Source organism: Mustela putorius, unplaced genomic scaffold, assembly GCF_011764305.1.
Source record: "Mustela putorius furo isolate JIRA1106 unplaced genomic scaffold, ASM1176430v1.1 tig00003869_pilon_pilon_pilon, whole genome shotgun sequence".
Lineage (NCBI taxonomy): Eukaryota > Metazoa > Chordata > Mammalia > Carnivora > Mustelidae > Mustela > Mustela putorius.
Genome location: NW_025422021.1, coordinates 25952176 through 25968371, shown reverse-complemented (window position 1 = coordinate 25968371; position 16196 = coordinate 25952176). Strand labels below are relative to the sequence as shown.

General features: G+C 35.4%; 1 protein-coding gene across 1 annotated transcript in view; it reads left to right on the top strand.

Moving 5' to 3' along the window:
* Positions 1–16196, top strand: part of GALNT13 (polypeptide N-acetylgalactosaminyltransferase 13) — a 538752-nt gene that overhangs the window by 67108 nt on the left and 455448 nt on the right. Inside the window, exon 3 of the mRNA XM_004743877.3 lies at positions 15609–15854. Within this exon, the coding sequence (XP_004743934.1) occupies positions 15713–15854 (142 nt within the window). The 5' untranslated portion in view covers positions 15609–15712. The remainder of the gene's footprint in view (positions 1–15608; positions 15855–16196) is intronic.

Below are 16196 nucleotides of genomic sequence, written 5' to 3'. Positions count from 1 at the left end.
GCATATTCCCCCTTTGAATCAGTGTTTTTGTATCCTTTGGATAAATACCTAGTAGTGCAATTGCTGGGTTTTAGGGTAGCTCTATTTTTAAGTTTTTAAGGACCCTCCATATTGTATTCCAGAGTGGCTGCACCAGCTTGCATTCCCACCAATAGTGTAGGAGGGTTCCCCTTTCTTTGTATCCTCGCCAACATCTGTTTTTCATGAGTTGTTAATTTTAGCCATTCTGACAGGTACAAGATGGTATCTCATTTTGGTTTTAATTTGTATTTCCATGATCATGAGTGATGTTGAGAATTTTTTGTGCGTCTGTCAGCTATTTGTAGGTCTTCTTTGGAGAAATGGATGCTCACATCTTCTGTCCTCTTCTTAACTGGATTATTTATTTTTGGGGTGTTGATTTTGAAGAGTTCCATATAGATTCTGCATACTAGCCCTTAACCTAATATGTCATTTGCAAATATCTTCTCCCATTCTGCTGGTTGTTTTAGCACAGCTTCACTGTGCAGAAGCTTTTTAGCTTGATGGAGTCCCAGTAGTTCATTGCTGCTTTTGTTTCCTTTGCCTCCAGTGATGTGTCTAGTAAGAAGTTGCTATGGCTAAGGTCAGTGGGGTTGCTACTTGCTGTCTTCTCTAGGATTTTGATTGTTTCCTGTATCACATTTAGATTTTTCATCCATTTTGAATTTATTTTTGTGTGTGATGTGAGAAAGTGCTATAGTTTCATGCTTTTTCATGTGGCTGTCTGGTTTTCTCAACACCATTTGTTGAAGAGACTGCCTTTTTCCATTGGATATCCTTTCCTGCTTTGTCAAAGATTAGCTGGCCAGAGTTGTGGGTCCATTTCTGGTTTCTCTGTTCTGTTCCATTGATCTCTGTGACTGTTTTTGTGCTAATACCATACTGTCTTGATGATTACAATTTTATAATAGAGTCTGAGGTCTGGGATTGTGATGCCTCCTGCTTTTCTTTTCTTTTTCAACATTACTTTGGCTATTCAAGTTCTTTCATGGTTCCATACAAATCTTAGGATTGTTTGTTCTAGCTCTTTGAAAACTGTTGGTGTTATTTTGATCACGATTGTATTGAATTTGTAGATTGCTTTGGGTAGTATAGACATTTTAGATATATCTGTTCTTCCAGATATATTCCTCGAATGTTTTTCCATTTCTTTGTGTCTTCTTCAGTCTCTTTCATAGTGTTCTGTAACTTTCAACATATAGATCTTTACCTCTTTAGTTGCTCCTTATCTTATGTTTTTTGGGGCAATTGTAAATGGGGTCAGCTCCTTGCTTTCTCTTTCTGCGGCCTATTATTGGTATATTGAAGTGCAGCAGATTTCTGTATATTGATTTTGTACCTTGCAACTTTGCTGAATTCCTGTATCAGTTACAGCAATTTTTCAGCAGTGTCTTTCAGGCTTTCTACACAGAATATCATGTCATCTGTGAGGAGTGAGTGACTTCTTCCTTGCAGATTTGGGTGCCTTTTATTTCTTTCTGTTATCTGATTGCTGAGGCCAGGACTTGCAGTACTGTATTGAACAGCAGTGGTGAGAATGTACATCCCTGTCTTGTTCCTGCCCACAGAGGAAAAACTCTCAGATTTTCCCCATTGAGGATGATACTCACTGTGGGTGTTATATATATGGCCTGTATGATGTTGAGGTATGTTCTTTCTATCCCTATTTCTTGCAGGTTTTGTATAAAGAAAAGATGCTGTATTTTGTCAAATGCTTTTTCTGCATCTATTGAGAGGATCATATGGTTCTTATCCTTTCTTTCATTAATGTGGTGTATCATGTTGATTGATTCGTGGATATTGAACCAACACTGCAGCCCAGGAACAAATCCCACTTGATCATGGTGAATAATCCTAATGTACTGTTAGATTCGATTTGCTAGTATCTTGATGAGAATTTCTACATCCATTTTCATCAGGGATATTGGTCTGTAATGCTCCTTTATAGGGGTCTTTGGTTTTGGGATCAAGGTAATGCTGGCCTCATAGAGTGAATTAGTTTTCCTTTCATTCCTATTTTTTGGAATAGCTTCAGAAGACTAGGAATTACTACTTCTTTAAATGTCTGGTAGAATTCCCCTGGCAAGCCATCTAGCCCTGGACTCTTGTTTGTTTGGAGATTTTTGATTACTGACTCAATTTCTTTGCTGGTTATAAGGTCTGTTCAAATTTTCTATTTCTTCCTGTTTCAGTTTTGGTGGTTTATATGTTTCTAAGTATTTATCCATTTCTTCCAGATTGCCCAATTTGTTGCCATATAATTGCTCATAATATTCTTTTATAATTGTTTGTATTTCTGTGGTGTTCTTTATCTCTCTTCTTTCATTCATGATTGTGTTTATTTGGGTACTTTCTCTTTTCTTTTTGATAGGACTGGGTAGGGGTTTATCAGTTTTGTTAATTCTTTCAAAAAACAAGCTTCTGGTTTTGCTCATCTGTTCTACTCCTTTTTTGATTTCTGTATTATATATTTCTTCTCTCATCTTTATTACTTCCCCTCTTCTACTGGATTTAGGCTTTGTTTGCTGTTCTTTTTCTAGCTTCTTTAGGTGTAAGGTTAGGCTGTATATTTGAGAATTTTCTTGCTTCTTGAGGAAGGCCTGTATTGCTATACACTTCCCTCTTAGGATCACCTTTGCTGGGTCCCAAAGGTTCTGGAGTGTTCTGTTTTCATTTTCATTTGCCTCCATGTATTTTTAAAATTTCTTCTTGAATTTCCTCATTATCTGTTAATTCTTTAGTAGGGTGTTCTTTAACCTCTATGTATTTGTGGCCTTCCAATTTTTTTTTCTTGTGGTTGACTTCAAGTTTTACAGAGTTGGGGTCTAAAAATGTGCATGGTATGATCTTAATCTTTTTGTACTGACTGAGGCCTGATTTGTGACCCAGTATGTGATCCATTCTGGAGAATGTTCCAGTTGCACCCAAAAAGAATGTGTATTCTGCTGCTTCAGGACGAAATGCTCTGGATATATCTGTTATGTCCATATGATCAAGTGTGTCATTCAAAGAGATTGTTTCCTTGTTGATCTTCTGCTTAGACCGTCTGTGCATTGCTGTGAGTAGGATGTTAAAGTCCTTTGCTATTATGGTATTGTTATTAATGAGTTTCTTTAAGTTTGTTATTGACTGATTTATTCATCTGCCTGCTCCCAAGCTGGGGTAAATATTTACAACTGTTACATCTTTTTGGATAGACCCTTTTCTTATGATATAGTGCCCTTCTTCATCTCTTATTATAGTCTATAGTCTTATGGTTTAAAACCTAGTTATAGTCATATATATATATATATATATATATATATATATATAAAATTTTTTTTTTTCTTACAGTCTTTGGTTTAAAACCTAGTTTATCCTATATAAGTATGGCTAGTTCAGCTTGACTTTGATGTTCATTAACATGATAGATGGCTCTCCACCCCTCCTTTTCAACCTGTAGTCTTTGGGTCAAAAATTAGTCTTTTGTAAGCAAAGAATTGATGGGTCATGTTTTCTCATCCATTCCAATACCCTGTGTCTTTTGATTGGAGCATCCATTCCATTTACATTCCAAGTAACCATTGATAGATAAGATTGTAGTGCCTTTGTATTACCTATAATGACTCTGTTCCTGTAGATTGTCTCTGTTCCTTTCTAGTCTTTGTTGATTTAGGTGTCTTTCCAACTTGAAGGGTCCACTTAAGTATTTTTTGCCACGCTTAGTGTTTAATGTTCATGATCTCCTTTAGTTTTTGCCTGTCTTGGAAACCCTTTATTTTTCCTTCTATTCTGAATGACAGCATTGATAGATATATAGTATTCTTGGCTACATATTCTTCCATTTAGCTTGTTGAATATATCATTGCTACTGTCTTCTGGCCTGCTAAGTTTCTCTGGACAGGTCTGCTGCTAACCTTCTAGGATAAGGACTTTTTGTGCCTAGCTTTTAGAATGACCTCTGCTTCTTTATATTTTGACAGTTTCACTGTGATATGTCTTGGTGTTGACTTGTTTTGGTTGATTTTGAGGGGAGTTCTTTGTGCCTCTTGGACTTGAATGCCTATTTCCTTCCCTCAACTAGGGAAATTCTCAATTATGATTTGCTCAAATAAAGCTTCTGCTCCTTTTTCCCACTCTTCTTCTTCTAGGGCTCCTATGATGTGATTATTATTGCACTTTATGGAAGATCTAACAATTGTAAATATTTATGCCCCCAACTTGGGAGCAACCAGATATATAAATTGGTGAAAAACAAACTGAAATAAACTCATTAATAACAATTCCATAATAGTAGGGGACTTCAACATCCCACTCACAGCAATGGACAGAAAATATATATATATATTCACACACACACGCATATATATATATATACACATATACAGATACATATATATATATGTATATGTCTATATGTATGTATATACATATGTATGTATAGACATATACATATGTATATATGTATATATGTCTATACATATATATATGTATCTGTATATGTGTATATATATGTATATATACATATGTATATGTACATATATGTGTATATGTATATGTGTATGTATATGTGTGTGTATATGGGATGTATATATGTATCTGTATATGTGTATATATATGTGTGTGTGAATATATATATATATATATATATATGGTCACAAATCAGGCCTCTGTCAGTACAAAAATATTAAGATCATACCATGCACATTTTTAGACCACAACTCTGTAAAACTTGAAGTTAACCACAAGAAAAAATTTTGAAAGACTACAAATACATAGAGGTTAAAGAAATTTTGAAAGACTACAAATACATAGAGGTTAAAGAACATCCTATTGAAGAATGAATGGGTAATGAGGAAATTAAAGAAGTTAAAATACATATGGCAATATACCCTCTTCCACATGTACTCCAGGAAGGGAACCGTTCGCTCCCAGTGTGACCCAGGGTATCCCCACACCACAGCATCTTGCCTATGTGCTGCTCTCTCTCCCACTCTCTCCTTCTCTCCCTGACTTCTCTCTGTGAAAAGGCTTTCCCTCTACGGCACTGAGGCTTTTCTCAATTCAAATCTCTGAACCTTGTTTCTGCCACATTCTCTCCTTGCAGTTGTGCAGATTGTTTTCTTAATGCTCAGATCGATTTCCTTGTTCAAAATGATTTGATGTTGACCTAGCTGTGTTTGAAGGATGAGGCAAGTCCAGGATCACCCTACTACTCTGCCATCTTCTCTAATATGGGTTTTTTACAGAGTTTTCCAGTAGAGAAATTGTTGTTTCAAAGTATATGATTTTACAGAGGGTTTTCCAGTAGAGAAATTATTTTTTCAAAGTATATGATTTTACAGAGGGATTTCCAGTAAAGAAATGATTGTTTCAAAGTATATGGTTATTTTTAAGAAGCTAGATAAAAAATCATTTATTTTTAATAAGCCAACTTCTTTCCAAAGAAGTTTTTATCATTTTACATTTTCACCCACAAAGTAAAAAAGGACTCATTTCATCCTAAAATATAATTTTATCAAAAACAGTATTTAATTTTAATGTACAGTTCTTTAATTCACACAATCCTTAATTAAATTAATTAGTAGTTTTTGCAGACAACAGGGAAAATGTTGCCTTGTATTCAGGTTGGTTGTTCATTTGCTTGTACATGTAATGGTAATCTCTGCTCAGCTTTTAAATCTTGTTTCCCTTTCTCATGTATTTTTGGAAAATTTCCTTAATTGATAATGCTTCTATATTTTGTATTACTGGATTATATCCTCCATTATATTAGATTGCTTTATATTGATAAACAAGTTTAGTCGTTAACAATTTTGTAAGACAAGATTGCTTTGCTAATAAGAATATGAATTTTCATTTTCATTCTTTGAGTATATGATAATTTTACTTTACTGTTAATTAACTGGGGACTAATTAATCAATATTCTGATTTTTAATTCTTTATTTACTTCTTCCCTTTAATTGCCTGTTTTAAGGCACTTAATTTATGACTAATAACTTCACCAAGAAGGTTGCAGGAAATAAAAAACATAAACTTAAGCTGCAAATCAAAGTAATAAGTAAGTATATGGTAGCTTTATTAAGGTGTTTTTTTTTTTTTTGAGTGGAGGATTTTGAATATTTTACCTGTTAATACTTCTTCACTCTGTTTTTGGGAAGTATGTGCATTTCTTTCAGGTATCATTAAGGTAAAAATAAAACCCACTATATTAAAATATTCAAGCAGGCAAATAAAATTTTATTCATGTTTGTGCATCTGTATGATAAAAATTTGGAAAGGAGCACTTGCCAGTTTTGCTTCTGGGATTTCTTGTGGCTAAATCCCTGTTGCATCCTCTCCTTTGTGCTGTTGGCATCCTTTTGTGCCCTAGAGTTCTGGACTTTTCTTTGACTTTACTTTCTTTATGTCTCCGGCTAATTACCAGCTGGAGCAGAATGTTTCTGATATAATTTTAAAGATGATTTAATATGGTTTTTCATTGTCTTCTACAAATAAATGCTTTGGAAAGAAAGCCTAGACAAGGAATAGCTGTTAGCCTCCACATTTCAAATAAGGATCATTCATTCCTTACATGTTTTGTTATGAAGAATTCAAAAGTCTTAAGGCCAGCTAGGAAGCTGAGATTAAGATTTTCTAATGGTTTAATGTCTCAGCGGAAACGATTATTTTCTTTTTAATCATGTGAGTTGTGACAAAAGAGGAACAGCTCACTGGCGGATGTCTGTTGGGAACTGTCTAAATAAATGCTCTATTGTTGTCTTAAATCCCTAGGTCTTATATCCAGTTGAACATTTTGAATTTCTGTTTACCCCTCTTGATAACTATTAATGAACAAACTTAAACTTCTGCTATGCTATATTATAAGATGAATACTAAGCTGCATTAAATACCTGAAACAAATAAATGGTGAACACCTTTTAGGTTGATGAATACATTTTTTTTTTAAAGATTTTATTTATTTATTTGATAGAGATCACAAGTAGTTAGGGAGGCAGGCAGAGAGAGAGGGGAGGAAGCAGGCTCCCTGCTGAGCAGAAAACCCATTGTGGGGCTCGATCCCAGGACCCTGAGATCATTACCTGAGCTGAAGGCAGAGGCTTAACCTAACACTGAGCCACCCAAATGCCTCTATGAATACATTTTTAATTTTTTTATTTATTGTATTTTATTTTTGAAATATTTTATTTATTTCACAGACAGAGATCACAAGTAGACAGAGAGGCAGGCAGAGAGAGAGGGGAGGAAGCAGGCTCCCCGCTGAGCAGAGAGCCTCATGCGGGGCTCAATCCCAGGACCCTGGGATCATGACCTGAGCCAAAGGCAGAGGCTTAACCCACTGAGCCACCCAGGCGCCCCATTTTTTTTTAAACTACTTAATCTCATTATCTTCTTGAGGGTCATGAATAGCTTTTTACAAGCTTTCTTCTTGAAGACTTAATTTCATTATATTTTATTGATAATCCATTGCTTGTAAAGTCTTATTAACATATGCTTTAGACTTTTCCATTCATGGCATCTTCATAAAATGCATATTTGTGTTTACAATCATGACTACGAAGACCAATGTAGAACAGACTGTTTTGAGAAGTGGCATCTGCCGCCTCGTAAATATTCTGTGTAGCATTTCATTCTTCTTTCAATCTCTACATGCTCAATAATTTTGTTACTACATTGTCCTAACATTAATAATTATATATAATAACTACATTAAAAAGAGCTTTGCATTTTGGAATCATTCCTAGTGTTTCAGTTTTCTTTGAGTGATAGTACTTCTAGGGATATGCTCAAGAGAAAAGAATACATTGTGTCCATACAAATATTTGTGCATGAATGTTCATAGCTGCCTTATTCATAATAACCAAAAAGTGGAAATAATCCAAATATATACCTACTGATAAATGAATAAATAAAATGTGGTATGTCATACAATGGAATATTATTTGGCAAGTAAAAGACAGGAAGTACTGGTATACACTACAGCATGTATACATCTTATAAATATTATGCCAAGTGAGAAGACAGTCACAAAGGAGCATATGTTGTATGATTCCAATTAAATGAAAGTTCATAATGGACACTTTGGTAAGAGGCAGAAATTAGAATAGCAGTTACCTAGGGCTTGGGGTCCTGTGAAAATTGGGAGGTTATAGGGAAAGGGAGCTCTTTTCTTTTGAGGTAATGGAAGTGTTCTAAAAGTGTTTGTGTAGAGCTTTGTGACTATACTACAAGCCAATGCATTGTAAACTTTAATGGGTGAATTATATGGTTTGTAAATCTTCAGTAATTTTTTAAAAAAAGAAGTTAAAGTGGTGTGTCAAGGTGGTGATGGTGGTTTGGTCTAGAGTGGCAGCGAAGGGATCGGTGAGAAGTGGGTCAAATCTGAAAGCAGAGGCAACAAAATTTGCTGCAAGATCAAATAGGGGGTGTAAAAAAATGTTGCACAGGAAACAACAGTTGTTGACAAGGATGCAGAAAAAGGGGAACCCTCATTCACTATTGGTGGGAGTGCAGACTGGTGTAGCCACTCTGGAAAATGGTATGGAGGTTGCTCAAAAAGTTAAAAAAACAAAAACAAAAGCAAAGCAAACAAACAAACAAAAAAACAAAGTGAAACAAAATGACCCAGCAGTTGCCCTACTAGGTATTTATCCAAAGGATACCTAAATTCTAATTTGAAGGAATACATGCACCCGAGTGTTTATGGCAGCATTACCAACAAATTATAGAAAGCCAAATTATGGAAAGAGCCTAGATGTCCATCAACTGATGAATGGATAAAGAAGATATGGTCTCTGTCTATCTATCTATCTATCCATCTATCTATCTATAATGGAATATTGATCAGCCATAAAAAGACCAAAATCTTCCATTTGCAGTGACATGGATGGTGCCAAAGAGTATTATGCTAAATGAAATAAGTCAGAGAAAGACCAATACCACATGATTTCACTCATGTGGATTTAAGAAACAGAACAAATGAGCAAAGGGAAAAAAAATAAGAGAGACGAATCAAGAAACAGACTCTTTAACTATGGAGAAAAAACTTATGGTTACTGGAGGGAAAGTGAGTCAAAGATGGGTTAAACAGGTGATGAGTATTAAGGAGGGCACTTGTGATGAGCACTGAGAGCTTTCTGTAAAGGATTAATCATTGATTTGTATGGATGAAAGAAACAAAAAAGTACAATGTTTTTGGTACCATACCAAAAAAAAAAAAAAAAAAGTAGAACGTTTTTTGACACAGCCTGTGCTATGTCAAATCCTGCTTAGGAGTTACGTAAAATGTTGCTTAAGGATTGACCACTGAATTGGTCAATCTGTATTGACCGATTGGCTGTGATTGTGTCAAATAAGGTTTCCATATGGTGGCAGGGGCCAAATCCTTTTGGGTTTAAGAAAAAAATATGAGGTTAGGGATATGGGATATGTAGGCAGTGGGTATACATAATTCTTTCTAGAAGTTTTGTATTAAAGGTGAGCAGGGTGCTGGAGGAGTAGCTGAAGAGGGATGTGGGGACAAATCAGTTTATTTTAAGGTGATTATTCATACAGCATCTTTGTATGAATAGCATTGACTTAGTAGAGAAGAAACAATAATGCGGAAGAGACAAGTGCACTCCGTCGGTGACATCCTATGTGAAAGCAGAGGGTGTTGCACTCCTAAAGGGACAGTCATCCATTGTCACACCTGGACCTGCAGATTTAGGCTTGGCAGTCATAGAACAAGCAGGCTGATACATTCAGCATGGCAGTAGGCAAAATACTTTTTTGATTGTTTATGTCTTCTCTGCTAAATGTAGAAATGTAGTGATTGGCTAAGAGGAAGAAGTGTGGAGATGGCAGTCTGAGGAAGGCAGACAATGTGCAGAAGTTTCCTGATGGATGAAGATTGATTTGAGTAGGAACTGTTCCAAGATGGCAGCAAAGCACTGAGTAGTGGGATGTGAGTTTATAGCACGAAAAAGGAGAACAGGCAGCATATGGGGGGGGGGACTCTTTCTAGGTCATGTTCATCTGTTTGCAAGTAGGAGTGGAATAGGAGAAAGTCTGATTAACCTGCTTATTAGTTTCGTATAGCTGCCACAAGAAAGTATCGCAGACTGTGTTGCTTACACACAGAAATTTATCTTCTCACAGATTTTAGAAGCCTATAATCAGTGTGTCAATGGACTTAATTTCTTTTTTTTTAAATTTATTTATTTGACAGACAGAGATCACAAGCAGGCAGAGAGACAGGCAGAGAGAGAGAGTAAGGGAAACAGGTTCCCCGCTGAGCAGAGAGCCCGATGTGGGGCTTGATCCCAGTACCCTGGGATCATGACCTGTACCGAAGGCAGAAGCTTTAACCCACTGAGCCACCTAGGTGCCCTAGTGGACTTAATTTCATTCTGAGGTTTTTCTCTATAGCATGTAGATGGCTGCCTTCTCTGTTTTCACATGATCTTTCCTCTGTGTCCTAATGACCTTTTTTATAAGGATGGCCATCATTTAGATTAGGACCAATGTGTATGATCTAATTTTGCCTTAATTAACTCTTTAAAGGCTCTATCTTCAAATATAGTCACATTCTAAAATACTGGGGGTTAGGACTTCATATATGAATTTTTGGGGATGGCTGTGGCAAAATTCATAATAAACTATAACAACGAGTGCTAGAGTTTTAAAAACTTAAATATATTTGAGTGAGAAATGGAATATATAAGATGTTTGAAATCTTGTTCTCATATAACTTACTACTTAAGATGAGCAGATAATAAACAAATTATAAAAAACGATTAATCTTTTAATATGTTTGGGGGTATTAGGTACAAAGAAGAAAGATAAATGAATTGAAGAAATACAGCATGACTGAGTTGTGTGTGTTATTTTATATAGGTTGATGGAAAGCTCTCCAAGATTTGACATTTGAGCAGGAAGTAAGAAAGAACTGAAGGAAATAAGAGCAGGGAGCCATGACCATGTCAGTGCACAGAGAAAACAGCACATGCACAGGCCCTGAGGCAAGGTATATGTAAGAAACAGTCTGGAGACCCAAGTTTCTGCCGCTGAGAACACAATTAGGAAAAGAGTCAGAAAGATACTAGTCAGGGAATCAAATGATAGGTACACAAACAGTTTGCTTTTGCCTTAAGAAAATGGGGTATAATTTATACAGAATGAAATGCATAGCTCTTAAGTCTATGATTCAGAGTTTTGACAATTGTCAATCCTGTGTGACTCTTCCTGATCATAAACCCTACTAAATATATTTGTGATTATTAAATATAAAACACTATAACTTGTAATACAATTATTAATATTAAATATATTCATGATGATGATGTTCTTGTCTTCCGACCCCCTGAATACATACATGCTGAATTTATGCTACTTCTGAAGAGATGGGCTAAGAGAATTCTCACCCTTTTTTCTCATTCTTTTGATCATGTTCATGATGTTGATAATATTATTGTTACTACTACTACTACTAACTAATGTATATTGAGTCCCTCCTGAGTGCCAGGCACTGTTACAAGAGTTTTGCGTATATCAGTTATTCAGCACTCACCATAGCCTGTTCACATTTTCTGATTAGGAAACTTAATCGAGGCACACATTTAAGCACATTTAAGCAACTTGAATTAAGCCATACAACTAGTGAGTACTGAAATGCAGATTCAACCCCTGGCATTCTAACTCTGCACTATATAATTTAAATCTTATGCTAGGTTGCCTCCCAATAATCAAATTTTATGTTATGAATATTCCACTTTCCTTAGTTTAAAAGCAAATGAGGGCTGTTCTTTCCTTTCTGTTCCACTGTTTCCACACAGGCATTCGTTTAATATTAATCCCATGTGATTTTTGTAGTGGATCCTTTGGTTTAGGCTGGGGCAGATTTCCTTAGCTCATCTTTATTTTTGATTTTCATTCATACATAGATCAGTCTTCTTGTCAAGCATACCTGTGACTAATGCAGGGTACTTTTTTTCAGTGCTTACACATTAGATTTATCAGTCTGTAAACCAAATTCTGCAAATTTGTCCAGTCATCAGCTCCCAGAAGCTCCTGCACAGTTATTTAAAACATCTGAAGCATGTTGGTGCCTGGAACTTCTGGGAGTACTATCAGCAGTCTTCTGCTAGCTCCCAGGATCCTTTGACAGCGTCACAAAGTAGATTGGATAGATTTGTACCTATTATGCAATTTTCTACAAAATAAAATGAGTACAGATAAACATGTCTAGTGGCAACTAACTAGACTCTTTATGCAAGTAATAACTTCAATTCAAAAACAAAAAAACTCTTTATCCTTATTTAAAACATATGTACCAAACTCCTAAGCTTTGTCTAGATTTTTTAATTTAAAATTTATTTTTGATAAAAAAAAAAGAAAATGGTGCATATCGTCAAATCGTGTAATATGTCATAGAATATCTGACTGATAGAAGAAAAAGAGAAGCAGTCAGACTAACAAGATAGTACTTGATGGTTTTCTTTTATAAGTATTCCTACCTAGATCAATACTATTACAGAGAGAAATAATGTGCTCCAGAGATACTGAAATGGTTAGGAAAGGGGCTGTGTTTTCAGATAGAAGAGCCTGTAGTTTATGCAAGTTAGTCGTGTTCCACATTGGCTTGGCAAGCCAGTGATATTGCAGAACTTGGATTCAGTCTGAGAAACCGAGAAGTGTTTGCAAATTAATAGAGGCTTACTGGAATAAAAACACAATACAGATGCTGATTCTCTTAAATAAACCTCGGCTGCCAACTGTGTTTATGGTGGTTACTGTTAACTGTGTATGTTGTACCTTCCTTCTGCTCAATCAGTTTTGTTCTCATGAAGAGTATTGGGACACAATATATGAGGTTACTATTATACAAGTGTCAGCAGATAAAACTTACAAATGATAAGATTTAGTATTTTTTCAAGGTAGAGATGGAATTCAAAAGTTGAAATATATGAGGGAAGACTTTCACAAACAAAAAATTTAAACAGCAGAGTCATTTTATCATTAAAATAGTGAGGAGACTTCTCTCAGTGCTAATGGCTTGATATATAGCTCTGTCAGCCTATGAAATTAGATAATTTGAGTAATGCTTGAAGTGGCAATAAGATATGATTTCGACTTTCTATTATAACTAAAGTTTATATTAAATTCTGAATAACCTTAAATGTTAGGCTATTAGGAAATGTCTTATCTTAGACATTTTAATATTTAAGTGATTTCACATTTTTTATTATAATAGTGTTTTTTATATTTTCTTTTAAAAATTTTCTCATGTGTTATATCACATAAGCCTTACAATATTTTATGAGGTGAATACAACAGGGAATATGTTATAGTAAAAGCAACGAAGCACAGAGAGGCAAATGCCTACCCAAAGACATCTTTTCATTTTATGACAGAGCCAGGGATGGTGTTGTTTATGCCTTTTATTATAGATCTTTATATAACAAATAGGATCTTTTATTACAGGATCTTTTAAGATATTCCTGTCTTAAATCTGGGGATGGCCATTTGATAACCATTAGTGTTATGTATACTTTCCTGTGAGACTTTTTTCCACAATAAACTGAAGGGGACTGCTTCATCATAGGACTGAAGAAAGATAAAATAGCTTGAATTGTTTCATATCTCATATTCAGTAAAGCATGCAGAAAGTAACAGGAAAGATACATAGGGGAATTATTCCCTTGTTACCAGGTTTAGAGGCTGAGTTCCAATGTTTAGTTATAATATTTACAAAAAGTGAAGTTAAAATGAAATAAAATAGATAATTAATGTGCCATTTTTTTAAGAAAAATAATAAGCAAATAGGTAAACCCCATAAGTCATATATTCCTTCAGTTTGCAGATTTTGCACCTTTCTTTCTTTAATAACTATATGCTGAATAAATGTAAATTTAATGTAGATCGTGAAAATAGACTCTTACAATTTTTTCAGCTGTCACTTTATGTAAATTTTGAAATCATTGTGAGTCTGGGTAGTTTGTAACAGGCAGCAGCATTGGTGTTGCTTTATCATGCAAAGTCAGCTGCCATTAATTTAAAGAGCTTCTGCTTCTGCAAATTGCCTTTGATGTTTTTATTTTGAGACAAATATTAATGAAATATTTCAAGTATCTTTGTATTTAATAGCTCTTCTTCCCAAATATCTTTCAAGGCTATGTTACTAATCCACATCAAATATTTTATATTTAAGTTATTATTATATTATATTTTATTTTTTTAGAGAGAGAGTGAGTAGTGCGGGCAGAGGGAGAGGGAGAGAGGGAATCCCAAGCAGGCCAACATGGACTCTATCTCATGACCCATGACCCTGAGATTATGCCAAGCTGAAATTAAGAGTGGGACACCTAAGACTGAGCCACAGGAGCCCCACAGTTGATGTTATTTTAAGTGTAACACATGATCCGAGAATATTTTTGGTTTGTTATACTTACTGTACATGACTTAACTGTAACTTTATGTAAATCAATTGACCAGGCAGTTCCTCTCTTTATAGTATAAATGAAAGAAATATGTTTATGATATTAATTCTACACTTTGAATATCTCTCAATACTTGTGCACTTACCTGTTATGCCTTCTAGAATTCTTGCTTTGGTTATTTTAAGTCACTTTAAACTAGTATTTTGTTTCCCCTCTGATACTTTTTTTGAGCATACACGATCCTTTCTAAAATATACATTTGTTGTGGATACTTTCTGCACAGTCCAGATGGGGTTTTTAAGGCTATGTGGCTGATGACTAATTTCATGTAATGGTCCTTTTTGAGAATTCAAGAATTTTTGTTTTGTATGTTAATATTAATAATTATCTGTTTTGCAAGATACTTTACAAGCATTATTGTGGTTAGTTCTCATAACAATCTTTAGGTTTGGCCTTGCTACTCTCATTTTATAGGTGAGGAAACAGAGGCTTAAAAGGATCCCACAGTGGGGCCCGTGGAGGGTGCGGTCGGTTAAGTGTCAGACTTACGGTTTTGGCTCTGGTTGTGATCTCGGGGTGGTGAGGTCGAGCCCCACATCTGGCTCTGTGCTCAGCAGGGAGTCTGCTTGGGATCTCCCTTTCCCTCTGCCCCTCCTGCTTGTGCTCTTCCTCTCAAATAAGTAAATAAATCTTAAAAAAATTTTTTTTAAAGGATCCCATAGATAAGAGGTCACTAAACATAGGCCTGTCTGTGTATAAAGGTAGTTTTTAACTACTATTATATATTTTATTCCAGGATGATTTCTATTTCAGCAGTATTGGCTCCTCAAAAGTGCTGAATCAGGATAAATTCGGGGCTGCTCTGTGTGACAGCGTGGTGCTCTGCTGAATATCATCATAGGGCTTTTGAAGAAAAGAATACAACCTGAAGAAATCAGATAGTTGTTGCGTGCCTGGCAGAGTAGTGACAGATCCAGGATTAGCTGTTAGAATTTTAGCCACCTGGCTTGCTTACAGTTTTCATGTATTTAGGCTTTTCATTCTGAATTTGAAGGCTGAGTGAGGATATGTATGTATGGAGACATTAAATAAATCATCTATTTCATGTTATATTTCCTTTATATGGACAACAAACTATGCAATAATGAAATTTTCTTTTCCCCCCTCCTCCTTTTTTTTTAATACAGTGGGATGCATCCTGCTTTTATCTTGGAGTTCACCCCTGTGGCTTGGAGTTATCACTGTAGCATCTGTCTTCGATCTGTGTGTTAACTAGAAATCAAAAGAAGACATGAGGAGGTTTGTTTACTGCAAGGTGGTTCTGGCCACTTCCCTGATATGGGTGTTTGTTGACGTCTTCTTACTTCTGTACTTCAGTGAATGTAACAAGTGTGACGACAAGAAGGAGCGATCCCTGCTACCAGCACTCAGGGGTAAGTGCTTCTGAAGCAAATGTTGCTTTTATAAAGATGAGAGTTGTGGTGACTCTTGACGAAACTGTGAAATAGGGATTTTGTAAGCTGTTGAGTTAGAAGAGCATTTTGGCAGAACTATTAGTGTACATTTACCCGTGGGAAAGCTACTTTCTTTGCTCGGCCTCAGGGGTCTTGTTGGAAGAAATGAGACGAGTTAGCTAACCTCTAAGGTACCCTCCAATTCTAATAATTCCAGTGTTCTGTGACTGTGTGGAAAGAACAGGGTAGTGAACATTCAAATTGGACAGAATTTAAAATTTAGGCTTCCAGAATTTAAAATTTAGGCTCTATGTACTTAGA